Below are 11001 nucleotides of genomic sequence, written 5' to 3'. Positions count from 1 at the left end.
GGTGTCCAGGTGGGAAGAACCGATGCTTCCACTGCAAAAGTGCCTAACCATGGCAGCTCCAACCAAACGGTTTGTAGCACCACCCCTGGAGGAAGCTCAGAAAGGCTGAAGCCTCTGTGTACCCTGGGTACCCCGATATATGAGTTGCATTCTCCCCAGCAGAGTTGGAGGCCACGGAAGGGGCATTTGAGCCCTGCAGGAGGAGGACGGCTCAGGGATCCCAGGGGCCAACGCTTGCCAAGTGGGACTGGACAGGACACAGCAGGCATGTGTGGCAGAGAGCTGGTGACTGGGGTGTGGGGACAAAAACAGACCCTTTCAGTATGATGGACTCACACAGAACCCCTGGAGCAGAAGCCCACTGCCAGTGTTCACCTGAGATGGGATGATTAGAATGTTTTCATTACCCTTTATAATTCCTCTGAATGAGGAGTTGGTGTAGTTGGTGGTGGAAGAGCCATAAACTCTTTTATGGTCTAGACCATCCCCCAGCTACTATCTTTGAGGCTACAACTACCAAGCTCCAGTCACGTGGTTCTGCAGGAAATTGACAATCATGTGTGCTGCTGGGTCAGGGCCACACGACCATGTAAAGCCACTCATAGGACCCCATGACACTGCCAGGATGGTTGGTCTCCAGTTGGATGTGTGATCTGAGGTGGGCCATTCAGAACACTCCCTTGAACCATGATGTTTCTGAGCTTTTTTCCTTATGGGTTAGATGACTTCAGGATATAAAACCCTAGGGCAGGTAGCTCTGGACTCCCTCACTAGTTGTAGAAGCCTTAGGGAAGAAAGTTGTCAGGCTAAGACAATCAAAGAAGAGAGAGGGGAAAGAGCGAAGGTGAGAAGGAGAGAACTGATGCCTTCTGATTTCTTGGGTCCAGTCACTGAGATCTTTGGATCTGCTCTGGTTCCTATGTCCCAGATCCCCAGAATCCTTCCAATAAGTTCCCTGTTTCCTTGAAGCCAGTTGGAGTTGGGCTCTTCTCAATTGTGTCTCAGACTTGGTACCAGATCCTTCCTGATCATTATGCACCTCCCAGACACAAACAGAGGCACCCATTTGTTTTAGCACCATCAGGAGTGAAATCTTTTATTCTTTACTGAGAATAGGGTTTGCAGAGCACCACATAAAAAGTTCACCAACATCCCTGGACAACAGTGCCCTAAGTGTGAGCCAGTGTGTGTTTGGAGTGGCCTGATTGATTGCTAAACCAGTCCAAGCATTTACGCCGCCCGAGCCAGGCCAATTCTGTCATTTCCTCGATCATAAACAGAGAAATACAGCCTCAGGAAGGCGTCACCCAGGATCCAGGTCTCTGCGCGTTTAAAAAAATTTTCTGTGCCTCCTTTAAAGGTGATAAAGCAGCGGCCTTGAGAATCCTGGAGGAGTCAGAGATACATACCAGTCAGCCTGAGCCCTTACCTGTGCCTCAGTTACTGACCTTTACTTTCAAGTGGTTGGTTTTGTGGGAGGCACTGGCCCAGTTACTGGGGCTCAGGAGCATCTGCCATGTTGTGACATGGCTGGCAGAGGGCACCTTCCTCCCTGAACCAGCTAAAGGGTTTCTGCAAGTTCCTTTTTGAGAACCAACCCTCAAGGTTGTCCCCTCACCTTGAGGATGTAGGCTTGAGCTGGCACTGGGTAGTCGATGCCGTTGATGGTGAAGATAATAGAGGGCAGGGTATTGATGGTAAAACATGAAACGTAGTGCTGTTAGAGAGAGAGGGAGAGAGGGAGAGAGGTTGGCCCTGGAGATCCTTGTTGTGTGTGGAGACTGGGAGTGACCCTGTGGCATGACCCTTCACCTGGGGCGTGGCGCCGATGAGCCTCTGAATGTTAGTGACCATTCTTGTTGGGCCTTGGATCAGTGATGTCCCGGTGTCCACAAGGGCCTCACAGCCACCAGAACAACCAATAAGCTTTCCTTTCACGGAGATGCTGAGAGACAGTGGGACAGAAAGAGCACCAAGGTCACTCTGAGTCTCCCCAGAGCTGCCCCCTTCCCGACTGTCTTCTGAACAGCCCTTCGGAGATGTCAAGCCATCATCTCTTTCCCTGACTCTTTTCCTTTGCGCTCGACATGACACCTTCCTTGACATCCTTGAATGCAGTACTTGAATACACCAGGCTCTTTTGTACCTTCCTTCCTAGAAGACCCCCCTCCCCTTTGACTAGCAAATTTCTTCTCCTCTTCCAGATTCCAGCTTAATTGTCATGGTTTCAGGGAAGTCTTTTCCTTGGTGTACATCAGTCTCCTGTCTTGGTCATTCTCTGTAGACCCTTCCTCATGTCTAGCATGTACCAAAGTGACAATTTGCTACGTCTGTGAGGCATTTCTTGTGCATCTGCCTTCTCACATGTGAGGGCAAGTTTTTTTCTCATCACGTCCCTAAAGTGCATGGCCCAGAGTGGATGCACAATGCTTGTCTGTTGAATGAGTGAGTGAAGACTGTGAAAACAATGAATAAGGACCATCCAGAGAGCTGTATCCAGTGTCGAACAAAAATGGGTCAAATACACAGTGAAGATGGAGGTTCCCTGCAGCAGCAAATTCTTATGGGGTGGGGGAGACCGGCCGCCCTGGGAGAGGGTATCTCCAGCACTGCTCACTCACCCAGCTCAGACACTGATGCCCTGGCCAGGTGATACCTGAGTAGCCCAGGGGACCTCCAAAGGACAGGTCTGAGGGTATTACAGAGAATCCCATCAATTATTGCCCCTTGTTCTCAAGCCATTCCTAGATCCCACCTTCCTGTTCTCTCAGTTACAGCACCTTCTCCACTGTGTGCCTAGGATAAATAATAGGTAGCTAGGTTAAGTGGGGTGTCTTTTATTATGAGTCGCTTTCAGGTCTCAAGGCTGTGGACAACCTCTCTCCACTGCTGGCTAGCTTCTCCCTAAGAAGACTAGTTTTCCCCATTTGTTCAGGATGTTCCCTATTTTTAAACTGACATTTATATGCACTGAGAGCTTCCTCAGTCCTGTGTAAACATGGACATTTGGCCATCTTATCACAGCTCTGTTCAGGCTGAGGAAATTCTCCCTGTTCCTCTTTTCACCACTCTGTAGGGTCCTCTAACCATGTCCCCCACCTCACACTCAGGGGTGAAGCCCTCCCCTAGCTGCGCAAGCCTTTCTGGACCCTGTTAAGGACCCTGGACAGAGCCCTGGTCAGGAGGCCTGGGGCGATAATGAATCCATGGGTGGTTTTTGTGTCTGTGTGTTTCTGTGTTTGTGTGTGCATTTGTATGTGGTTCTGTGTGTTTGCTTGTGTGTCTGTCTGCCTATGCAATGTATGTCTGTGTGTGTGTTTGTATGTATCTGCTTGTGTGTTTATATGTGCTGGCCTTTGTGTTTGCATGTGTCTGTGTGTCTGTATGTGTCATTGTGGATGGTGTATATGTCTGTTTGGTGTATGTCTGTGAGTGTATTTGTGTGTGTCTGCCTTGTGTCCGTGTACAGATGTGGGAGCATCACTTGGGGTGACCTTCAGAGGGAGAAGCTTACCGGCTCACGTTTACACGCCAGTCACCCACTCGGGACAATGGTACCCAGTTGAGCTGTCCCTTGTAGTAGGCTTTGTCCACGCCACCCAACATCAACACACTGCTGTTCATCCTGCGTCTGTAGAAAGAAGGAAGAGGGTGATCTTTGGAGGACAGTAACAGCAGCACTGTCAGAGCTGTGCTTGTCCACTCATCAAGGCCCTGAAAATGTCCCTATATACAGATGCAGAAATTGAGTCTATGAGTGACCGTGAACTGGACCAAGGTCAGTTACTGGCTAATAAGTGGCACAGAGTAGGGTAGAAACTTTGCCACCTTCCCTGGGCTCCACCTACCCAAGCTTCTGAAGAGTTCTGGACCTCCTGGGACCTGAGTGCTCAGAGATACCCTCAGAAGACAGTGTGCTGAAGGTTTTGGCTTCCCCTTGCCTCAGCCCAGAAAAATCAAGGCCTGAAAGTGCTAAACGTGTGGGTTCAGGCTCACTCAGGGTTGGCACCGCTAGCCTGTGACCTGTGCTGCCCATAGGGCCCCCACACTCAGTAGGGGATCCCACCTCTGCTCTCCCTGGCTTGAAATCCCAATACTTGTTAAAAAAGGATTCCCACACTTTAGTTTTGGGCCCCACACTTCTGTTTTGCACTGGATCCTGCAAATTGTGTAGCTGGTCTGGGCTCCCAGTGACATGTTAGTGAGGAAGGAAAGATTTCCACCATCCCTCTCTTTCCTTCCATTTCAAAATCATCAGTAAATCTTGTTGCCTTTTCTTCCAACTCACATCCTGATACCTTGCATTAGTCTTCATCTCCACTCACCCCCTACACCAAACCACTGCTCTTGAGCCCAGGAGAATGGTTGTGTTCCAATAAAATTTTATTTATAAGGGCCAGTAATGAAGCCAGGTGGGGCCCTGGGGCCATAGTTTTCCTGGGTTAGATTATCTCTCAGGATACTTCTTTATAAAGTGTTCTATAATTTTCTTGCAACTGAAGCATCTTAAGCTAATTTGGAGAGAGGGCTTATCCAGCTCAGACTTACTTGCTCAAGTAGAAGGCAAAGACAGGCTCAGGAACAGCACCTTGTTTCTTCAGGTTGTCAAAGATGGGGATGGCTCTTATGATGGACATGTTGGGGTAGTTCAAGCCCAAGACGCCATCAAAGGGTAACCCGTCAAATCCATACTCCTCCAGACTTAGACCAAATGGCTGGCCAGTACTTACAAGGTGCCCAATCTGAGGGAGAGAAAAGTGTTCCCACTTACAGATTTGTGAAGTAGGGCTAGGACTGGGTTGGGGAGCACTGCCATTAGATCCTCAGAGAAGAACTGAGGCTGGGCTGTGTCTTTGGTGCACCTCAGACGGTTAGACCAAGCTGAGGAGAATTTGGATTCCATTTGTGAGGGGTTGTGGATTTTAAAACATCTGCCCCTCTGAAAAAAAAATCATCTGCTTGAGTCAAATTGGCGTCAAGTCTTCTATACAGTTGGGGCAACAAAAAGTCAGGACAGGACCCAATAGCGTCCCCTTCGGGACAATATGAGTAGAGAGCAAAACAGTCTTCTCTTTGTGACCTAATGACAGAAATGGACTGCATTCACTGTAATATACTGTGGATTCTGCATCTGCCCAGGAAGACAGAAGCCAAAAATACAATCTTGCTTGCAGGGTTCTATGAAGGTACTGCCTGGGAAATACATTTTTGGGGATATGTGTGTGTTTTGTGTGAATGTGTATGAGAGAAAGAGAATAAAAGAGAGAGGAGAACTACTCAGGTACTTTGGGGGAGGTAGGTCATAAGTTTTATTAGACTCTCAAAGGCCCCCTAGAGTGAGAACTCATCTATCAGGCCCCTCTGACATCTCTGTACTCCTTCTTTCCATATTGGATATTGGAAGGACTTGACTGCCCCCAGGGTCCCCAGATCAGTTTGATTCTGCCCCCAAATACCCCACGGCAACTTCAGTCCTGAAAAGCCAGCCCAGCTCCACTGCTTATCACATGTGTGACCTCTGCAAGGCCCTTGCTATCTGCACCTCAGTTTCCTCATCTGTATTATGAGCTAATCAAAGCACCTGCTATGTGGGGTTGTTGCAGGATTAAACTAGCTACTACCTGAAAGTGCCTAGAACATTCTGAGAATTTAAAAGTGGGTGTTTCACCCTCCCTTCTCGCTCCCAGCAAAATGAACCTTGAACTGCTCATGGGCAGAGGAGCTGCAAATCCACAGCCCAAGGCACTCTCTGGGTTAGCTAATCGGGGAGTTTGTATGTCACCACGGGTGCTGTCTCCCCAGGGACAGGACCCTGTGGGTAATATGGTCAATCACTAGGGGAGTTTAGTGTAGGATGCGTCCTGCCAGGTGGTCCTGCATCTGTTTTGCAGCTGTGGTCACTCCATTCCCAGTCCTGACTCAGCTTCTGTTTACACATTACCCGAATGGTGTCATAAGCAAGATATCCCTTTACTCTCCCAGATCCATAGGTGATGTCAAAGGGCTTGTTCGTACGCCGGTAGGTGGAAGACTCCAGATACTTGAAGGTAGTGTGTGTATCTGCAGACACAAGAGATGAGTGTCAGACAGTGACACTGTCAGATGAGTCAGACACACTGTCTGATGAGTGTCAGGTGCCAATGATGGAAAAGGGAGTGTCGAACAAGTAAAGGATGGGTGGGTGGGGGGTGTCTGTACTCACAACAAACGGGACTGGAGCAAAAGATGGAGGGCACCCACAAGTCAGATGAGCCCGTGTCAAATACAACCCGGAACTGCTGAGGGGGTGATCCAACGGTGATGTTACCAATGTACATGAGCTACAGGGACCAAGAAGGGTGGGTTAGTGTAGATCTGGCTCCCCTCGATTTCCACACTGCTTCCTCCCTCTGGGTGTCACATGTCTCCTGAGATCACTTTCTAACCACCATGCTGCTCACAATGTTTCTCACAGAGGTGCCCGCATTTGATATTTTTTCCTGCACTACACAGCATGAAGGATATTAAACCGAGGACCAAGCATTGAAGAAGTACCTCCTGCATTCGAAGTCCAGAGTCATGACCATTGGACCCCCAGGGAAGTCCTGGTGCCTTCATTTGAGAAGCTTTCTAGTCTCTCCAAACCCAACCTGAGCACCTCTGTCTACAGGAGGTCCTCTTTGATCAACAACACTCACTCCCTCTAAACTCAAACCACATCCAATCGACACCACACAGGTGACCCTTTCATTTGACATGTATTTACTCTTTGCCTCGCTCCCAGGCTGGCCTGGGCATTCTTGAAAACAAAATGAGCCCTTTTTTTCTAATCTAATAAAGACAATCACAGTGTTAGATTCTTGTGGCATTACATGGAATAGTAAATTTTTACTGCCGTGGTTCTTGCATCTGTGGAAGTTGAACTCCTCCGCCTGGGGATTCACAATTACTTTGCAGTTGGCTTTACCTTTTGATCAGAGATGGCTCGCCCTTTATCTGTAACTGAGTGGCTCACTTAGTTCAGAAAACAATCTCCCTCAAACTAATGACACATTTTTGACACAGAAATGGATGTTTACCTGCCACCTGGTCATTGCTGGGCCTAGTCACCACAGACCAAACGTGGAGGATGAGACTGCCTTTTCCTGGGGGTAATGGGGTCCCTGTTCCCCAGTGTTCCTGCCTTCTGCAGGAGCCCCAGCCCCAACATCTGACCTGCCACCTGCAGATGAGCCCCAGTGCTAGGCCACACCACCAGGGGGCGCGGGGGAGCACCATCCTCCCAACACACTCACATCCAGGAAGTTCCTCAAGGGTACAGAAGTTATATTTGAGTTACGAGTAGAAATCTTGGACAGTCTATAAGCGTGTTCCTTCAGGAAATTGTTCAGCAAGCCTTTTTCACCGAGGGTTTCTCGCATGATGTTCACTTTCGTTAGAGGTATTCTTTCACCAAGCGTTGGGGAAAGAAAACAAAGGAGAAGCACCAATCAGCTGTCAGTGTTAAGGTATAGCTGTCATTGTAATGACACTGTGTATTTTCCAATCATTTTTATGAATGTCACCTTATTATCAGAATTTTATGCATATACCATGGGAAAGACATAGATTTGAAAATAGGTTTTGTTCTGTAATCTTGTGTAAGCCATATGAAAATGTGGAGTCCCAGTCTCTCCCTTGGCAAAAAGGTGGAATGTAATAATCCCCACCCTCCAAATAGAATATTTTGGGAATAAGTGAAGTGATGGATATAAGGTACCTGATAAATAGGAAGTCTCAACAATAACAGCCATTAGCATTGCTGTTGCCATCCCACTGCATCCTTCTCATAGAAGCTCAGGGGAGGAGGTAGAAGAGGGATTCCTAGTTCTCTTTTACAAGGGAGGAATTTGAAATGCAAGAGGTTTGTGAGTTGGCTGTGGTCACACTGCTTCTGAGATATAAAACAGTGTAGAAGTAGCTGTCCCAATCTTTCTCCAAGTTGAAAGAGAACAGAGAGTTGAAAGAAGAATCCAGGAGATAGGGAACAAGTTAGGGAAATTCAGAGGCTCAAGAAGGAAGGATGAGTCAAGTGAAAAATTAAAAGAAAGGAAAACAACACAGAGAGAAATACACTAACAGAGACTTCCAAAGAGATGGAGAGATAAATGACAGTGATACAGAGATGCAGACATAGACATATACTCACTGAAGTAGACAGAGAACAAAGAGGACATGTTGAATAAAATCTAGAAAAGTGCTATTCCACAGGACCACACCATCATCTGCATTGACTGTGCACTGAACAATTGCAAGGAGTTCCATTTTCAATAGGTCATGAGATGACTGGACTCCAAGAGTTGTGCAACCATGCAAATCTTGCCAAGACCCTTGCTACCTTCCTATAGCAAGGTACATATCAATAAGTAAGAGGTGAACTTTAAGACTGTCAGGGAAATATTCCATTCCTTTCTAAACCTGATGGATGGAAGAATAATCAGGTAAAAAAAAAAAAAAAAAACTTGAGAAAGGAATATGATGTGGCTTACAGTCCCCATACTTACTTGACTATGCACTCTGAGAAGGCCACCAGCCCGAGGAGCACAAGCCACTTCATGCTTCTTTCCTGGCTCCAAGTACTCAGGGAAGTTTGGATTCTTAGCATGTAATGGTGACCGTGAGCTCCTAGTTATATATGCTCTGACCTGCCCTAGTTTTCCATTTTAGGCCACTAATGGATCTGATAAAAGCACAAAGCTCTCGATAAAATCTATACCTCCATCAGTGTCCTTGATGAGTGGACTTTGAAGCTTCTCAGCATACAGAGAATTGAACTGTAATCTCTTCCTTGAAGCTTGGCTGGAAAATCAAACTGATTTTCATGGACATCTAAGAAGATGGAGAACCTTGCCTACTTGGAGAAACAACTGCTAAGAACATCATAAAAATGGATACTAGGGGCCATGCTCAACATTCTTGGTTTCGTGTCATCTTCCTAGCCACTTCATGAGATATGCATTGCTGTCTTTGTTGGAGAGGAGATTGCTAGGAGGATAAGTTGTCAAATGGCAAAGTGAAGACTTCAGGGACAGCTGAGGGACATACAACTGGCCTTAGGTAGTGGGTCTAACGGCAGAGATCAGGGGCACCTATGATGCCAGCCTGCATCAAAGATTTAGGGCAGAGCAGTACTTCAATTGCAATTGCATGGTTTCAGTACTGGAAGAAATGTCATATGCACCCACAAGATATTTTATATCACCCGACAAATGTGCAAGGAAGAAGCGTGTGCTGGATTCTGGGTAAAAGGCTTCAAAGTAAAAGCTGATCAAGACAAAAGTAGTGTTTATCTTATGCAACCTGGCAGTCTAGTTCTCACAAGCTCATGGCCCCAGGAGAGAAATGATAGTAGGACTAGGTGGCCATGCTGGACCCTGGGCAGCACAGGCCTGACCACTGGCAGCAGCCTTTCCTCCACTTCAACCATGCTGGAAAGCAGGCCAGTTGGCCATGTTTTCAAGTAAGAAGCCTGTATATTTATGTACAATTTACTGATTTTAATGTTAGCAACCAATTTTTTTCCCTGAAAAAACAGTGGGAATGAAATCTCCACAGTGATGTGCTGGAATCAGCCTTCAGTCTCTGCAGGTTTTCATTTCTGGCCTGGAGTTGAGAGTGCACTGGGGAAAGAAGGTATTTAATTCAAGTTGAATGATTTACAAAGAGACGGAATACATACTAAGCATGCTTGTTTCCTTTCTATTTATAAAGAAAGATCATCAGGGACATACAAACCAACAAATTTAACTGCTGAAGGTAAATGGATATATTTCTGATATAATTTCCCCATAGGGTCTATACCATGAAAAATTTTGTCTGCCAAAGCAAACATACAAAAAAATAATTTTGAAATGTCTTACCAATCAAAGAAGACAAAACAGCTGTGGCAGCCAAAGTAAAGACAATGGTGTTTAATGACTCATCCAGGACTCCCAGGGCCTATTCCTGCCTGAGATCTATCCAGGCCTGTCCCTTGAATACAACAGGAGCCTCTCCTGGTTGCCACGTGTGTATAGATGGGGCACTGTGTCTTAATCCTCATTTTCGCATATTGTTTAAATTCAGTTTTGGTGGTTAAATCCCAACAGGGATAATATGACATCACTGACAAATGACACACATATATGCCCCTTTAACTATGGTGCTGGAGAGGACTCTTGAGAGTCCCTTGGACTGCAAGGAGATCAAACCAGTCCATCCTATAAAAAATCAGTCCTCAATATTTACTGGAAGTACTAATGCTGAAGTTGAAGCTCCAATTATTTGCCCACCTGATTGGAAGAACTGACTCATTGGAAAAGACCCTGATGTTAGGAAAGATTGAAGGCAGGAGGAGAAGGGGAAGACAGAGGATGAGATGCTTGGATGGCATCACCAACTTGATGGACATGAGCTTGAGTAAGATCTGGGAGTTGGTGATAGATAGGGAAGCCTGGCATGCTGCAGTCCATGGGGCTGCAAAGAGTCAGACAGGACTGAGTGACTGAACTGAACAAATAGAGAGGAAAGACTAACAAGTCTAATTGTATCAAGTTGGTGACTAGTTGCATGTAACAACACATTAATTAAGTGGCTTTGAAGATCAGATTATGACTCTACATTCAGAATGGAACATCTTTTAAGGACAAAAAAAGTACTGCCCATCCAAAACAAAACCAAGGAAAATGAAAAGAAACAAAGAAAATAAATCTGAAACTGTGTTCAACAACCTGTTATTCCTGATTTTGTTTCTGTTATTGTGACAGAATCATATGTCTCTTAAGAGGTAAAAGCAAGTCAATAATTAAAACTAATGTTGTTCTGAAGTATGACTTTTGGTGGTTAGAAAAGAGGTTCACACATAACATAAAGAAGTTTAATTAAAACCCTGCTGTCTTAAATCTTGAACTGAAAGCATAAGTTTGTACCAACTAATTATATTCCTTTTTATTTTATTTTTTAGGGAAAATGTTTACTTCTTACTCTGACCACTGCAAACCTTAG

General features: G+C 46.0%; 1 protein-coding gene across 1 annotated transcript; it reads right to left on the bottom strand.

The window, feature by feature from the left end:
• Positions 1-1230: 1230 nt before the first annotated feature.
• Positions 1231-8623, bottom strand: LOC122430833 (pregnancy-associated glycoprotein 1-like). The gene is made up of 9 exons (XM_043451716.1): positions 8523-8623; positions 7275-7425; positions 6203-6320; positions 5942-6060; positions 4549-4742; positions 3515-3631; positions 1813-1945; positions 1619-1717; positions 1231-1386 (listed from the first exon to the last, which is right to left on the bottom strand). Exons 1-9 carry the CDS (start codon positions 8621-8623, stop codon positions 1231-1233), a joined length of 1188 nt encoding a protein of 395 aa, XP_043307651.1.
• Positions 8624-11001: the final 2378 nt, after the last annotated feature.

The sequence above is a fragment of the Cervus canadensis genome, chromosome 29 (genome assembly GCF_019320065.1).
Source record: "Cervus canadensis isolate Bull #8, Minnesota chromosome 29, ASM1932006v1, whole genome shotgun sequence".
Lineage (NCBI taxonomy): Eukaryota > Metazoa > Chordata > Mammalia > Artiodactyla > Cervidae > Cervus > Cervus canadensis.
The sequence above is the reverse complement of the archived record's forward strand: the minus strand, read 5'-3'. Positions and strand labels throughout refer to the sequence as shown.

Coding starts and splice junctions, on each gene's coding strand:
- LOC122430833 (XM_043451716.1), bottom strand. CDS start 8,623: ATGCTAAGAATCCAAACTTCCCTGAGTACTTGGAGCCAGGAAAGAAGC. Junction 6,321..7,274: donor CCTTGAGGAACTTCCTGGAT/GTGAGTGTGTTG, acceptor TGGTCCCTGTAG/CTCATGTACATTGGTAACAT. Junction 1,718..1,812: donor TCATCGGCGCCACGCCCCAG/GTGAAGGGTCAT, acceptor TCTCTCTAACAG/CACTACGTTTCATGTTTTAC.